The following is a 17552-nucleotide window of genomic DNA, read 5'->3' on the forward strand; positions in this document are numbered from 1 at the left end:
TTGCAGCCTAAACAAATGCTTCACAGAGTTCAAGTAACAGACACATCTCAACATCAACTGTTCAGAGGAGACTGCGTGAATCAGGCCTTCATGGTCGAATTGCTGCAAAGAAACCACTACTAAAGGACACCAATAAGAAGAAGAGACTTGCTTGGGCCAAGAAACATGATCAATGGACATTAGACCGGTGGAAATGTGTCCTTTGGTCTGGAGTTCAAATTTGAGATTTTTGGTTCCAAACGCCGTGTCTTTGTGAAACGCGGTGTGGGTGAACGTATGATCTCCGCATGTATATTTCCCACCGTAAAGCATGGAGGAGGAGGTGTTATGGCATGTGTTATTTCATAGTTTTGATGTCTTCACTATTATTCTACAATGTAGAAAATAGTAAAAATAAAGAAAAACCCTTAAATGAGTAGGTGTTCTAAAACTTTTGACCGGTAGTGTAAATATAATTTAAAACAAGGTACACATACAAAATGATGCACTTGATTAAGAATCATTGAGGATAAACACCACAAAGTCTACGACTTATTTCCATTGTGGTCCTCATTTTCATGATAGCATGTGGCAAGTTTGGCATGTAGCAGGATAAAAAAAACTGAAGCTAAAATGGCAGGCAAATTGATTATTTAGTCATAAAAACACATATACATACTATAGAAAAAGGAACGCTTTGGTCATCAATGGGCTAGGAGGGATTGCTCACAGAGGCACACTAACCAATAACCAGGATTTCACCTTCTTTTTAAATCTTACACAGAGTGGGAATAGTTTTAACAGAGGCAGACTATTCCACTTAGAGGCTCCTTAGTGTAAAAAAGTACCTTTCCCTGTCAGGCTTCTGAATCTATACACACACAGAGCACACACACACACACACACACACACACACACACACACACACACACACACGCTAGCTATCCAAGCTCTAGTGTTATGGTTGTGTGAATCTCTAACATGGGGAAAGTAGTCAGATAAATGCCTAGGAGCTGCCCCATGGATGATCCTATGTACCAGACTAAGCCTAGTATGTGTGACCTTTGGGCAGCCAGTTGAGCTCCTGAAACTGACTCCTACCAATATGAGTACCTGGGCTCAGATTTATCACCACCCTAATGAACTTGTTCTGGGCTATCTGAAGCTTGCTTTTTAGTAGATTAGTTAAGCCTTCGAACCAGGAAGTGTAACGTGGAGGAAATACACAGAAACATCTCATTCCCGTAGTCGTACTATGCCGCCTTTTAATATTACATTTTACATTTTAGTCATTTAGCAGACGCTCTTATCCAGAGCGACTTACAGTTAGCACATACATTATTTTATCGAACCCACAACCCTGGCGTTGCAAACGCCATGCTCTACCAACTGAGCTACATCCCCTGCCGGCCATTCCCTCCCCTACCCTGGACGACGCTGGGCCAATTGTGCGCCGCCCCATGGGTCTCCCGGTCGCGGCCGGCTACGACAGAGCCTGGATTCGAACCAGGATCTCTAGTGGCACAGCTAGCACTGCGATGAATGAATATGCGAGGTGAGGTCATTGGGACTAAGCTAAACACAACAGTTTCTTTGCATCAAAGAGTGGAGCATTGGAATCAGACAAAAACTATAAATTTTGATCCTACAAGACAGACTTCAATATCAGATTTCACACAAACAAATAAAACTAGGTTTATACATTCCATTCACATACTCAAACAGACAATAATAATGTGTTGCCACAGTCACGGAGGGCGTGCCCAGGGAGAAGGAGAGCAGGTCTGTTAAAACTATCTTCACCGCTCCTCAAGGCAAGCCGACCAGCACATAGTACACAAACTGGAAGGGTTTTATACAAAAGGCCACACCCTTAAATAACTATCACACACACCTGGCACAGGCAGACCAACAAGAGTGAATTCAAAATAGGTTGACGGTTCTAACCCGTTACACTAGCATAATCAAAATGAGTGTATTAGCTAGCCCTTTCTTACCTGGTACCTTAGTGGCCATACCCCCCCTCCCAGGTTGCCATCTAGTGTACATTCTAAGTAATTAACTGCTGTTTTGGCACAGAATACCTCTCCTGCTAGCTGTACCCTGATGTCTGAGGACTTGCTAAGTTTCAATTTAGACCCGAACAGAATTGCTTCTGTTTTGCCGAGGTGCAGAGATAGCTTGTTGTCTATGAGCCATGCATTGATGTTAGTGAGCTCTGCGCTCAGTATACTCTCCAGTGTCGTTTGGTTTTTGGGAGACACCAGGAGTGCAGAGTCCTCTTCATACAGAAACAGGTGACATGAGCAAGCATCCTTCATGTCATTAATGTACAGCAGGAATAACAGAGGCCCTAGCACGCTCCCCTGTGGAACGCCACAGCTTATGGGTAGCCTCAGAGGGCAATCCATTTACCTCAACCACTTGTTCCCTCCCCAACAAGTAGGTCTCAACCCATTCAAGAGTGGTACTGCCCAACCTCTTCTCTTCTTGTCTTGTGACATTTTTGGGGTCACAGACTGGCTGATTGGTTGTGTAAACATTAGGAAAATGCTAAATGTTTTACTGTGATTTCACGGGAGCCCTTATAAACAGAGGCTCCCCAGGGCGAAACTGAACATATTCCATGTCATAATGTGTGTAGAAATAATCTGTGCCATCTAATGTTGTGTACACAGGGGGTTGGGATATGTCCGCTTATGGTTTCTGAACAGGAAGCACCACATAAAGAAATTACAGAGCTGAAGTGTTCTGATCATTTCTCTCAAAGTAGGTGGCTTCGTTGCAAAACAACCTAACCATTTTAGTACCGGTAATGTGCATTCAAGTGGCGGAGAAGATGTGTGTACAAAAGTTCACCCCTGTTTCTGAGAAAACCTCTTGAAAAAATCCACGGATATATTACTTCATTTTCGGTATGTACTGTAAACAGTACACTGGGCACAGACATCAATTCAACGTCTATTCCACGTTGGTTCAATGTAATTTCATTGAAATGAAACAACGTTGATTCAATCAGTGTTTGCCCAGTGGGTACTCAATACCTACTTTCCTTCCTTGCACAGCAACTTGATCAATTCAAGAGCCTGTCTGATATTTCAGGAATGATTTCTCAAATATTAATTTCTACTTCACTCCATCCTCCAACAATTCCATGTGCATCTATTCATTCATCCATCAATTCACCCATATATTTATTTCCTTCCTGCTTTTTCTGTCATTTTACCAGAAACCTCACTGTATCTAGTTATCTTACAACTGCTGCCCCCTAGTGAACCTCCTATCAGTCTAATGTTCTACAGGAGAGGCCAGTTACTGAGGCCAGCTGCAGAGACACACATGGCTGATCCCAGTGGAGCTTTGCCAAACACAAAGGCTTTGACCTCCTATGGGGCTGGGGACAGCCTAGATTATGTCCCAGATAGAAGATAAACCTCATTTGTCAGCATTTTTTAAAACACAAAAAAACAAACATGATTGAATTAGGACTTTTTGTAATGTCAAGCAGACCCTTAAACCCTAAGTATGAGGCACCGTTAAATCCTCTATGAAAAATAATTTTGGAGACATGGGATGAGCATCCCCATCTCCCCTGTGTGCTCACAGGCACAGTGGCTCCCCCCATCAAATGTGTTTACACGGCTAGTTTGTTTGGGATGGCGCACAACCAAGTTTGTTTGTGTGGCTAGTCGTCTCTCTGACGGCTCACAGTCAAGTTTGTTTGTATGGCTCTTGTTACCAGCGAGGGGCCGAAGGTGAGGGGGGTTGGAGGAGATGGCCAAAGGGAGTCAGGGTTTTGCCCAGTGTGCCCATTTCATGGGCAAATGAGGGATTACTTATCTGTGTGGTGAAAGATGAAAGCACAGACAGGGTGCTTGTTGCTAGGTGGGACAGTGGAGGCAGACAATAGTGGTGCTTCCAGAACTGACTGCGCCTGACCGGGCCCTTTTTAACTGGCGGCAGTAGAACAGGAGATCCCAGTATCAAATAGCCAAACAAATATAAGATTCATGATAGTATCATGTCTATGTACACTGAGTATACAAACATTAAGAACACCTGCTCTTTCCATGACATAGACTGACCAGGTGAATCCAGGTGAAACCTATGATCCCTTATTGATGTCACTTGTTAAATCCACTTCAATCAGTGTAGATGAAGGGGAGGAGATAGGTTAAATAAGGATTTGAGACATGGATTGTGTATGTGTGCCATTCAGAGGGGAAGACAAAAAATTTAAGTGCCTTTGAACGGGGGTATGGCAGTAGGTGCCAGGCACACCGGTTTGTGTCAAGAACTGCAACGCTTCTGGGTTTTTCACATTCAACAGTTTCCCATGTGTATCAAGAGTGGTCCACCACCCAAAGGACATCCAGCCAACTTGACACAACTGTGGGAAACATTGGAGTCAACATGGGCCAGCATCCCTGTGGAATGCTTTCGACACCTTGTAGAGTCCATGCCCCGACGAATTGAGGCTGTTCTGAGGGCAAACTTACTGCAGTTAACCTACTTTATGCATTCTCTCAGAGCCATGCTTGGTTCATTAATATATTTACTTACAGACCTGGCAACGACCAAAGTCAGGGGTTAAGTTTGGTTCAGCTCCTTGAATGGACAGGGATTTTCAAAATACAATTCGCTTATAATATTTTTTAGATACAGTAAATGAATGTGACCTTTAATTCACTTTAAATAAATGAACAGAAGTGTTCTTGAACCAAACAGCTCAGGAGAGCGATCTCTGACATCTCTTCCTGCCCCGGAGCTTCTTCTCTGTATGTTATGAATGAAAACACTAATAGTTACAGAGCAGGAAGGTAGAGTTTACTGTACACAAAGCCCTTTGCTACATTTCCCATCGCCTGCGGGTGAGTGTGTGTTCCAGGCACCTGGGTACCATGGGGACTCTGTGGAGCTCTGACCCCTGGGAAGTGATGAGGAGGCTGGGCCTTACAGCCTGGGTCAGGGCCTCTCCTATCAATCGCAGACTGGTCCAACGACCTCTTCATACAGGCCTCAGTCTGTCCAACACTTACATTTGGTTTGTTTTCTCAAAGAGTAAATTCCCATGGCAGATAAATATCATTGGCTCAATTACTATTGTGTTTATGTATTCTTAGATGATATCTGCCTCTTTGAGAGGAAACATTCTGTATTATTGCAGCACTATAGACGTCAGTTGTATTTACATCCTGAACTACCCCTCTTCCTTCCATGGTGGGAGCACTGCAGTATATAGAGACCAGATTTTACCTTTACCAGACTACCAGTACATCATAAAACAGTTCCCCTTTTCACTTACATCGTCAGATACAGTACAGTCTGTCTGAGACACTTGGGGAAGTGAAACCCTTTGATCGCTACTCTTCTTGTCCTCATTAAGGACATTTTCACGCTTGCTTAATCTCAGAGGATGAGCAATTGAACGCTGGATGCCTCACGAAGAGCTATGATTTGCAAGAGGCCTTCAACCCACTTCCTGTCTGTTGGTTTGATGGCAGGAAGTCAGGTGACTCGTTGCATCCGGCCCGACAGTTCTGCTCTTTGTGTTCTGAGTGGGCTGTGTGTCATGAGTTACAGAGAATCAGTGACAGGAGGAGCTGACCCTCTCTGTCGCTGTTTCTGTCTCTGTCTGTGTGTCTTTTTCTCTGTGTGACAATAGTAATCAATGTAGGAACTGAGATCAGGAACACATACTGTAGCCAATTCTCTCTGCTTTAAAGTCTGTTTTATTTTCCCATGCCAATGGCGCTTTCAAGTGTAACTCAATATGAACTTATTAATTTTGCTTAGTAACATAATCAACACACAACATAATAACAGTGTATGTATGCCAATCTGAGATCTTGCTATCTGTGCTGTCTACCCAGGGCATGGATGCTCCTCACAGGGGAGACACACAGGAGCGATGAGAAGGACCAGGAATGTCAGCAGTGCTGGGCTGGGTCGTCTTCAGAGGGGAACTGGAACTGGATGCGGAGATGACAGCTGCAAGGGACGACTTCATTAGCACAGACGCTGTCTTGCCCAAGGCATTGTGGGGGAACTTGATCAGTGTATCCATTGTAACTAAGGCCAAAAGGCTCTAGGTTTTCTCTCAGGTCTCTCTGTATCTACAACACCTTTAATTAAGCACCAGCAGGGTTACTGCAGTTAACAGGCCAGTGAATGGTGTTACCTTATAGCCTAGTGCTCAACCAGGAGAGCCAAGGATATGGATATTGTGTGTTTCCCTCCCTCATGCCTACTGGCAGTTTGTCAAGTGAAGTTCAAGGCCATGTTACACGTCAGCTGTAAGAAGCTCACTACAGGCATACGAAAATAGCATCTCTCTATTGTCAACAATGACTTATCTACAGTATATGCTATCGGGTTGACACTGTGCTCACTGAAAGGGGAAGGTATGGGGTGGGGTTTCTTGACAGATTTTTTTTTGCCAACCACCCACAGTGACAGTCTATCATTCTAAGTGAAGGGGGGATACCAATCATCTGGGACAAGTACAGTAAGAGAGAAGGCTCTGCGCCCCCTCGGGCTCGTTTGGTTGAGGAGATCTTTGTGGGCAATACTCAGCCTTGTCTCAGGGTAGTAAGTTGGTGGTCTGTTGATATCCCTCTAGTGGTGTGGGGGCTGTGCTTTGGCAAAGTGTGTGGGGTTATATCCTTCCTGGTTGGCCCTGTCTGGGGGTATCGTCGGACGGGGCCACAGTGTCCCCCGACCCACCCCTGTCTCAGTCTCCAGTATCTATGCTACAATAGTCCATGTGCCAAGGGGTTAGGGTCGGTCTGTTATATCTCATGTAATTCTCCTGTCTTATCTGGTGTCCTGTGTGAATTTAAGTATGCTCCCTCTAATTCTCTCTCTCTCCCTCTCTCCCTCTCCTCCCGGAGGACCTGAGACCTAGGATCATGCCTCAGGACTACCTGGCCTGATGACTCCTGGCTGTCCCCAGTCCACCTGGTCATGCTGCTGCTCCAGTTTCAACTGTTCTGCCTGCGGCTAGGGAACCCTGACCTGTTCACCGGACGTGCTACTTTGTCCCTGATCTGCTGTTTTCGACTCTCTCTCTCTCTCTCCCTCTACCGCACCTGCTGTCTCGACCTCTGAATGCTCGGCTATGAAAAGCCAACTGACATTTACTCCTGAGGTACTGACCTGTTGCACCCTCTACAACCACAGATTATTATTTGACCCTGCTGGTCATCTATGAACGTTTGAACATCTGGCCTTAAATGGCCATGTACTCTTATAATCTCCACCCAGCACAGCCAGAAGAGGACTGGCCACCCCTCAGAGCCTGGTTCCTCTCTAGGTTACTTTCTAGGTTCCTGCCTTTCTAGGGAGTTTTTCCTAGTCACTGTGCTTCTGCATCTGCATTGCTTGCTGTTTGGTGATGTAAAAAGGGCTTCATAAATAAATGTGATTGATTGATTGCTATACAAAACAAAAGCGAAAGACGAAAATGCTTAAGATCCATGCCTGGTTTTTAATCCCGGAGTGATAAGTACTTTGGGTCAAAGGTCGCAGTGCAGGAAGTGTTGGAATTTTCTCAGTGGCGTTACGGTACCTCCCTATCACTTAACGGTATCGCAACATCACTGCAATGTTGTGACAATATTGTTCTGTGTTCGTTACAAGGCAAGAGTTTTTCTGTGTTGGGACTGCTCTATTTTAAAGGTGATGTTGTTGTATGCAACAATGCCAAGTGCTCTGCAGTTTTATGCTGGAATTTGAAATGGGCATGAATGTATTATGTAACAGGTACTTTATTTCTGTTTAGGCGATCATGAGGAGACAATGGGTGTGACGCTTGTGGTTAGGATCACACTGGCTATTCAGCTGCACACGGAGGTGATGTTCTATTCAATCTCTCTCTCATACAAGCATACTGCGTAAAACTGAAAATGTATCAATCCTATTTTATACCGATTATTTTCTGCATAGATCTACACTACATTTCAACTTCATGGGCTACCATTTGTTTTGACCACACACTGTGAAAGCAGGCATTCCGGTGGGCTGTCCTCTGATCAGTTCTGGCAGACCCTCTGATTCCAGAGTATTTCAGGAATGACATGCAGGTTGGGGAACCCCTGTGACAGATATGGGTAAGATATGGTCTCTAGTTTAGATAACCAAAATATTGACAGTGAGTGCACAGAAAGGTTATGATACAGTTTTGTCATTTTCACTGTAAATAGCCATTTTGAGCTGTCAAATACTTATTTTAACGTGTTTATTTGATATGTTGATATGCTTTGGTAGATTACATAAGGTTTCCCAAGTGTACCGTGCCCTGTAGCCAATGTGTTATTGATGCATGCTAAATACAATAATTGTTCAGAATCATTCAACCGCAAATATTGCATGTTTTCAGTAAGATAATTGTCAGCATCTAGATAGCTAAGTGCTGCATTTCTAGGCTATTGTGGTTATAGTTTTTTGCAAGGATCTACACCCAACTACATAAATGGGACATTCTTGCCATGTGCCCCTCCCTGTAACCCAGTGCGCAGACTCATCACACTCTGCTGTCAGGGCAAGGCATACTGACAGTATGGCGGCAGGATACAGCTGGAAGGATGCTACTGTCGCCCGTGATGTGTCTTTCGCCAACAGAATGTGAATGGAATATCGACGGTAAAGGGAAAGGATACCGCAATAAAGGCCTGTCTCCGTGAACTCTGAGATGGCCAGGCTCGCGGACTACTTCGTGGTGGTCGGTTACGACCTCGATAAGAGAGGTGAGTGTTGGGCTAGCTATTTTCCTAAGTGCTAGCTCGCTAATGCTAGCGTATTAGCCGCGGTTTAGACCTTGTAAACAGGAGGAGGCGGAGGAAAGGGAGGCGGTGACGGGCCAGGACAAAACGGCGTCCCACAGCTTTGGGCTATTTTATGGGGCAGGGCACTGAACTACAAATCGCGGATGTCAAAGGCCTCTCGAGATTAGCCCGCTGTCTGGTGTCATTTCAAACCACGAGGGAAGAGTTTGAGTGAATGTCTGCATTGCATTTTTTTTGCTGTCATGCATAATTTTGCATTGCTATATATCTAGCTAACTAACGTTAACTAATAACTGAAGTGAATTTGCAAGCTAACTAGCTTGGTATATGATAATTGTTAGCTAGCTAGCTAACGTGCTGGCGGCGTTGGTTAGAGTAGACTTCTAGCAAATACGGATTTATTAAACCAACTTGTTAGTTAACTAAAGCGAAACCATTTTCTGTCACGGCTCGCCAAGCTAACAGGAATTAGTTAGTGAAAATGTCACAGATTCGTGTCGAGATTTTACATGAGAAGCAAGCAAATCTTTGCTTGATAAAAGCGTACTATTCTTACTGCCAATGCTTGTGAACAACTAACCTTATATGTGTTTTAGAAATGGAAGTATTGTTGGTTGTTTTCTTTGTCTGTTTTTGTTTGTGGACTAACTAGATGGCTATGCCCCTCCCCAAGCCACTTGAAACAGAACGGAGCCCAGTAGATGCTCCGTTTTCTTCCTGTTGTGTTGTTGCGGACGCTGAGTGTTGGGACCGTTATCTGACGCCCCCCCCCCCCCGGTTTGTGTGGTGGCCTAGATCCGTGCGGTATAATGGCCCGTTCTCCATGAAAATATTAAAGCCACCTTATCCGATTAACATATTAAGCTAGTTCGAAACTTGTAACTTCTTTTATTTATAGAATGGATTCTGTCTGACTTATTTAGATGGAGCATGCAGAAACATCGTACTATGACAAGTCCTCTGCGTCTAAAATCAAGCAAGAACTGGCTTGTGTACTTATTTCTTGGTTGGAAAGTTAACCAGGTTGGACAATTTTATATATATATATATATATATATATATATTTTTTTTTTTGCATACATTTAATGCATCTCTGTATTGAAGGGGGACAATACCTGCAAGGTTCAGTGTCATAATGTGGACGTTGCACACACTGCAGAATGTCTCTCCTTCCTGTTTCTACCCTGCTGTTCTTGCTGCTGAATGCAGACTAGGCCTGTAAAGCATCTGGGAAGCAGACATTAAAACCCCAAGCGCTGAGGTGATCAAGGAGAAACGAGGCCTCTGTACCAATATAAAAACAACACTCAGGGGTGATGATGATTTATCTGTAGTTGAAACCCTTTTACAGCAGCCCAATGCATAATAAATACATGCATAGTAAATAACTTGTTGCAACATATGCATCTTATTCTTTAACGTATGCATTTTACTTTTCAACAACACAAGCATATTTTAGAGTCTTACCCCCTGTTCCTGAACACTGACTCCCTGGCTCCATACTCATTACCTAAAGTGGATACCCCCTCTTCTGCAATCAGATCGATACTCCAGTTTGATACTCTTTATTCTGTTAGGCTGATGCATGCTCCATGGGGCAATGACATTGTCTTCTGACATCATTCTCGCATGCCAGAGAGAGCTTGATGCTCCCTGACATTATGACAGAGCTGCAGCCTGCTTGTCCTACATTTACACAGGCCTGGAATGTTTCACAACTGCTGACTGACAGGTTGGGTGTGTGAGATCAGTGTTTGCAAGTTGCTTCCACTGACTGGGTTGTTGAAACATCACTGTATTTCTAGAGAAGATGCCTCCTGGGTGATTACATCATCGACATAACATTCAGTGATGTTGAATGACATTCAGCGATGGAGAAAGGCTTTTACCTGCGTACACCCATCCTTTAACTGTATGTGACTAGGATTAGAATTAGAGTCGACAGTGTACAATTTAAAGCATTCATCAGTTGAATTATTAGAAGAGGATATCCAGAGGAACAAAACCTCTGCACCCTGTGGGACAGGTTTTGCTACTGTACTGTATACAGTCAATGTTGTGGTTGTAGGACATGCACCCGCCCTGATGACCGCTGCCTGCAGCTCCCATTCACACAGTCCCTTAGTCACTAAGGTGTCAGGTTGCCTGATAATTGTGCTCAACCCAGACTCTCATCCATCAGATAGACTTCACATGGGGAACAAGATGGCCGGTCTGTGGTCAGCCTGACTGGGGTTTCTTGTGTAGGTCTGTTTTGACAGCCGTCCCCTTTTGTGCTGAGAACACTGCAGCGAATCGGATACTCCGTCCATGGGGCTCCCGGCCCAAACAGGAAATAGGAGAGAGGACCCTTGGGAGACATGTTTAGAGCGAGAATCCAGATTGTCCCCCTGTTGTGTGTCTGTGTTCTATGAAAACTGGGAGAGGGGTGTGTGTGTGTTCTCATGTGGGTGGGGAGCTGTTAGTCATTTTGTAGAAGCCAAGGGCCTCATTCCATTATCAGCCGCAACACACACACACACACACACACACACTGCTCTCCGTTCTGACCCCTTCTTTTCTACCTCCCTCCCAGGCAACTGGAGGAGTGTTACTGTTTGTGTATGCAGCAGTGGGGGACTAGACAGAATGCACGGCAGTTGTTTTTCACCCAGGAGTGACAGCTCTGGCACAGTGAGAGAGCCTGGACCAGAGCTCAGCGCTGCGCCTCAGCTCCCTTTACAACAGCATGCAGCCCAGATAGAGGTACACAGATCTGTATAGGCAAGAGAAGCATGAAGAATGCCACCTACTAAAGTGTTGTGTCCAATTCATTATAAAACTAAATACCTATCAGCGACAAGTGAGCAGCATTCTTGTCATTGACAGGCAGGAGATTCACCCATTGCTTCTTTAGGTCAGGTGCATAGATATGCCTACATTTTGCTGGACGATTTGAAGGAGCTTTACATTTGGAGACGGCCAGAGTGAGACTGAAACACCACAACAACCAATGCAGCGGAAAAGGACACAAGTGAGGGAGAAGGCGAGAGAGAGGAGTGCTGTGATCTTGCCAGCGAATGCCCATCTCGATCTGTGGGCTACCACTTCCTCCCTGGTTCCAGAGCAGGCCAGGCTGCAGCCACTCAGGATCTCCAGAAATAGACCTCACAATCTGTCTTTCATAGGGGACGGGGGTGCTACTGGAAGGGGGACAGAGCTGTGAGTGTGTGACGTGCATGCCTGTGTGCTCCTGTGTGTGTGTCGGAATGTGTCTTTCTGTGTATTTTGCATGGCAAAGGGACTCGTCATGCCATGGTATCTTGGTAACATTACCCTCTCCCTGTCTGTTAGGCTATAAACAGCCACTGCTTGTCTCAGTGTGGAGCTACACTGAATACTGGCTGGTCTGGTCTCGCTCAGGGCTTGTGCCGGATACTTCTTTCCCTGCAGACATTATGTAAAGTGACTCTCTAGTGTGGGGCTTTTGTTTATGTCCCTGCCCCAGCCCGGGGCTGTGTGCGTGTGGCTGTTTCATGGCTCTCTGTCTGCTGTAATGAATGATTTTTATTCAGGAGGCAGCCGAGTGCCCCAGGGCCCTGCAGCCTGCCCTCAGTGAACCACTTCTAGAAGCTAGTGGTGGGGAAAAAAATCGATACAGTTACATATCGGGATATTATTTTACGATCTGTCTTATCGTTTTGCAAATTTCGCAGTATTATTTTTACGCTAGTAGGCTGTACCTGCACCAATACTCCAGTATTTTTCCTTCATAGCTTGTGCTCAATCTTCTTTTTAAAAAGTTAGCCAATTGTGAGAGTCGCAATACATATCGTATTGGCACCTAAGTATCGTGATAATATTGTATTGTGAGGTCCCTGGCAATTCCCAGCCCTACTAGAAGCATGCTTTGCTTTGATTGTCTTCCCTGGAATTTGGATAATTTATCCCCCTCACCCTTCCTCCCCTCCTGCTGTTACCCCTCAGGGCAGGACTGGGGCAATCCTGTTCCCAGTCAGCCTGGGGTTAGAGGAGTAATCGTTCCAATCCCCCCCAGGGTAATTCAGCGGTGGGACTAGATTATGTCTGTTAGGCCCGTACAGTTTATCTATGATCAAGACCCCCTCCCCTTCTTCATCATCGCCATCACAGTTTAGTCTCGGAAAGAAAGGAATTATAATCTGGTGTCCCACTGTGTTTGGCTTAATCCCGTACACATCATCTGATTGGTTGAAAGGGACAGAGGAAGCAATGCTGATTGGTCCTGGACCGGAAAAGGTTGCTCCTGATTGGATGGTAATTCATCTCTGGTGAATGGGTGATATATATATATATATATATATATATATATATATATATATATTTTTTTTACAGTTGTCAACCCCACCCCCTCCCCTCTCCCAAGGAAAGCTGTTTGATTTATGGATCCAGATTATTACTGCGTGTTATTCACCCCCCACCCCTGCCGTCTTTTGTATGCACCCCTCCTTGTAGGTCACTCCAGATAAGATTGTCTGTTAATATGCAAATGTCCTGCGTTCCTCAGTGTTGCCCACTGGCTCTTTTCTCGGCGTCTCTGTACCTGTCTGTCTACTAGGCAGTGTTTTTCATTAGCGCCGGCCGTCAGCTAATCAGCCGGTTACGGACTCATTTTCAGCCAGCTACTTTTCCCTCTTCATTGTCCTCCACGATTTCATCGTGGAGGGGACTGTGGATTTGTCTCCGTCCGTTAGTGCGTTCGTCCGTACTTTAGTCACACGTGATATCTGACAGCGCTGACCCGATTTTGACAACTTGGTGAATGATCCGTCTTGCCATAGAGATACAGCATTTACAAAATTACACTAATTGGCCAGATGGTGGCGCTATAACAAGAGATTGAAAATACAAACTTTGAAGGGTCACGTCCCCACCCCGTTGTCCCAAATTTCATGACTGTAGATCCATAGTTCTCTCGCCTCACAAGGAACACATTTGCCTCAATGTCCCATAAGGTCCGCCATGATGGTTTTGAATTTCTTGAAAAACACTTAAAATGCTATTCTTCTGGCACATAGTGACCGATATGCACGAAACTTGATATGTGGCATCTATGGACAAAGGTCTCTAGACGCAATATTTTCCAGTCTACTACCTAATGAATGATGAGTCATGCCATAGAGATTCGTCATTTACCAAATTACACTGATTGTCCCAAAGGGGGCCGCTGCATCATTCGTGGGGGACGACATGTTTACTGTTGACTGTGTATTAAGTAGGCTACTTTTCATTTAAGTTTCAATTCGCTAGTCCGTTGAGCCATCTCCCGCTAGAATGAAAGATATGCATCTTCTAGTGATCTATTGATAGGATAGGCGCCTGTCAGTCACAAAGCGAGCTACAACAGGGAAATGCAGTCTGCTTTCTGTCCCGCCTCCTGGTACAATTTGTGTGCGCTTTGGTTGGTTGCAGTCAAATTTATTTACACAGAGGAGGGAGAGAGCATGATGCTTGTGAATATGCACGTCCCATGTAATGTGTAAGCGGTAACAATGAGTCAATTCAGTTAGCCAAAGTATTGTTTTCTGGCATATTCATTTATTTTCTTTCACAATTCACATAGCCAGCCACGTGGAGTTAAATAAAAATGTATTTGTCACATGCGCCGAATACAATAGGTGTAGACTTCACTGGGAAATGCTTACTTAAGAGCCCTTCCCCAACAATGCAAAGTTTAAAAAGTAAGAACAATTAGCTAAATGGAAATAGTAACACAATGAAATAACAATAACGAGGCTATATACAAGGAGCACCGGTACAGAGTCAATGTGCAGGGCTTCGAGGTAGTTGAGGTAATTGATGTAATATGTACAGTACCAGTCAAAACTTATGCCAAGCAGTTGCTGTACCAAGCGGTGATGCAGCCAGTCAAGATATTCTCACTGGTGCAGCTGTATAACTTTTTGAGGTTCTGAGGGCCCGTGCCAAATCTTTTCAGCCTCCTGAGGGAAAGAGGCGCTGTCGTGTCCTCTTCACGACTGTTGGTGTGTTTGAACCATGTTAGTGATGTGGACACCGAGGAACTTGAAGCTCTCGACCCGCTCCACTGCAGCACCGTCGATGTGAATGGGGGCGTGCTTGACCCCCATTTCCTGTAGTCCTCCGTGTCTTGATGATGTTGAGGGAAGAGGTTGTTGTCCTGGCACCACACTACCAGGTTTCTGACCTCCTCCCTATAGGCTGTCTCATCGTCGTCAGTGATCAGGCCTAACACCGATGTGTCATCGTGTTAAGAGAATTTCTAGCTCTAATTTAACCTAAGCTTGAATCATTACCAGAGGTTGTAAGGCTCTGGTTTTAATCATAAATGATTCAAGGTCCACAACCAGCAAGAATGATCTGTATTTTTATTCATGGAGAGCTCTGGCGCCCAAAACACATACATACTGTTTTATACCCCTTGACACACAAAGGCACTTTGCTCCGCCCACCTTTAGGAGGCTTTCTTAAACAGTTTCCACCTTCTCCTTCACCCTGGAATGTTTAGTCCCGCCCCCCTCTGTTAGTGGGTTGATTGACACTACATTCTAATTGTAACACTGTTTACACATTTTATACTGTATGTGGGGTGAAATCCTTTAGTCATTAAGCTTTAAAATACAAATTAATCTATCACATCGGCAAACTTAATGATGGTGTTGGAGTCGTGAGCGGCAACACAGTCGTGGGTGAACAGGGAGTACAGGAGGGAACTAAGCACGCACCCCTGAGGGCTCCTGTGTTGAGGGTCAGTGTGGCGGATGTATTATTGCCTACCTTCACCATCTGGGGCCGGCCCGTCAGGAAGTCCAGGATAAAGTTGCAGAAGGTGTTCAGTCCAAAGGTCCTTAGCTCAGTGATGAGCTTGGAGGGCACAATGGTGTTGAACGCTGAGCCTTAGTCAATGGACAGCATTCTCAAGTACGTGTTCCTTTTGTCCAGTTGGGAAAGGGCAGTGTGGAGTGCAATAGAGATTGCGTCATCTGTGGATCTGTTGGGTTTGTATGCGAATTGGAGATGATGGTGTTGATGTGAGCCATGACCAGCCTTTCAAAGCATTTCATGGCTACAGATGTGAGTGCTATGGGCAATAGTCATTTAGACAGGTTACCTTGGTGTTCTTGGGCACAGGTACTATCGTGGTTTGCTTGAAACATTTAGGTATTACAGACTGGGTCAGGGAGAGGTTGGAAATGTCACTGAAGACACTTGCCAGCTGGTCAGCACATGCTCTGAGGACGAGTCCTGGTAATCCGTCTGGCCCTGTGGCCTTGTGAATGTTAACCTGTTTAAAGGTCTTACTCAGAACCGCTACGGAGGGCGTGATCACACAGTCGTCCGGAACAGCTGGTGCTCTCATGCATGGTTTAGTGTTGCTTGCCTCGAAGCGAGCATAAAAAGCATTTAGCTCGTTTGGTAGGCTTGTGTCACTGGGCAGCTCACGGCTGGGTTTCCCTTTGTAATCCGTGATAGTTTGCAAGCCCTGTAGTAGGATTAAAGCTTAGTCCTGTATTGACGCTTTGCTTGTTTGATGGTTCGTTGGAGGGCATAGCGGGATTTCTTTTAAGCATCTGCATTAGTCTCCCACTCCTCGAAAGTGGCAGCTCTAGCCTTTAGCTCAGTGCGGTGTTGCCTGTCATCCAAGGCTTTTGGCTGGGATATGTGTGTACGGTCACTGTGGGGAGACGCCGTAGAAGCACTTATTAATGAAGCCGGTGACTGATTTTGGTAAACTCCTCAATGTCATCAGATGAATCCTGGTACATATATTACAGTCTGTGCTAGAGAAACAGTCTTATAGCTTAGCATCCGCTTCATCGGACCACTTCCATATTGAATGTGTCACTGGTACTTCTTGTTTGATTTTTCTGCTTGTAAGCAAGAATCAGGAGGATAGAGTTAGGGTCAGATTTGCTAAATGGAGGGAGAGCTTTGTATGTGTCTGTGTGGAGTAAAGGTGATCTATAATTGTTTTCGCTTCTAGCTGCACAGGTGACATCCTGGTAGAAATTAGGTAAAACGGATTGGAAAGGTAGGTGATTTACTTTGCTTTGATTGAAAACTGAACAACTAGTGTTGACTAGTTTATTAAAGTTGTCGAACTGATTTGAATAAAGTCGATCTCCTATATACCTTTGCTATATCCCTGTGCATGTGACATTAAAACTTGAAACATTCATAAATCATGCAATGTGGTTATATGTCCATGGTGTCGCGTCGGGACAAGTAAACCAAAGGATTTCCTAGGTTTCCTTTCCTATGATGTTGGGGCTTGCCAGACGCTGTCGTGTTAAAGTGAGTGACTCTCGTCGCCTCAGTCAGTGTAGTAGCCTACCGAATCGCTAGCGTGACGACTCAAACTAAATTATTCCGCTGCTCTTTCTCTACATACTTTAGTTTGAGACTGACATCATTGAAGTCGTTTGTGGTGACGAAGGGCACGAGAGGCGTTGTACAAAATCAAGTCATCAGCGATTGGATAGTCTCTAACCAATCAGAGTATCAAAGCCAATGACACATTTTCTAACCGCTGCTTTACCAACGTGTGTTCTAGCTCTGGCTCAACCCATCGGGTTCTGAACCAATCAGATGGCCCCGAATGTGTTCGCATTCGGTGAATGGTCGGGGAGGCACGCCGATCCAGACTCCTTGCAGAGAAGAAACTAACATCAGTGGGCATGCCGTAGCATTTGGCCGGAGCAAGTAGTGTGGGTAGCCATGCAACCGAATGGCATCAGTGAAAGAGACGTTTTATTTGGCTCCCTAATTTACATAGGCTACTGGTAGGCC

At 45.0% G+C, this 17552-nt stretch overlaps 1 protein-coding gene across 10 annotated transcripts in view; it reads left to right on the forward strand.

Annotated features, from left to right (window-relative positions):
• Positions 1 to 8527: 8527 nt before the first annotated feature.
• Positions 8528 to 17552, forward strand: part of LOC121543544 (myotubularin-related protein 5-like) — a 71362-nt gene continuing 62337 nt past the window's right edge. For all 10 annotated transcript variants that reach the window (XM_045208887.1, XM_045208891.1, XM_045208888.1 and 7 more), the window contains exon 1: positions 8528 to 8726. In XM_045208887.1, the coding sequence (XP_045064822.1) occupies positions 8672 to 8726 (55 nt within the window). In that variant the 5' untranslated portion in view covers positions 8528 to 8671. The remainder of the gene's footprint in view (positions 8727 to 17552) is intronic.

The sequence above is a fragment of the Coregonus clupeaformis genome, chromosome 28, assembly GCF_020615455.1.
Source record: "Coregonus clupeaformis isolate EN_2021a chromosome 28, ASM2061545v1, whole genome shotgun sequence".
NCBI classification, from domain to species: Eukaryota; Metazoa; Chordata; class Actinopteri; order Salmoniformes; family Salmonidae; genus Coregonus; species Coregonus clupeaformis.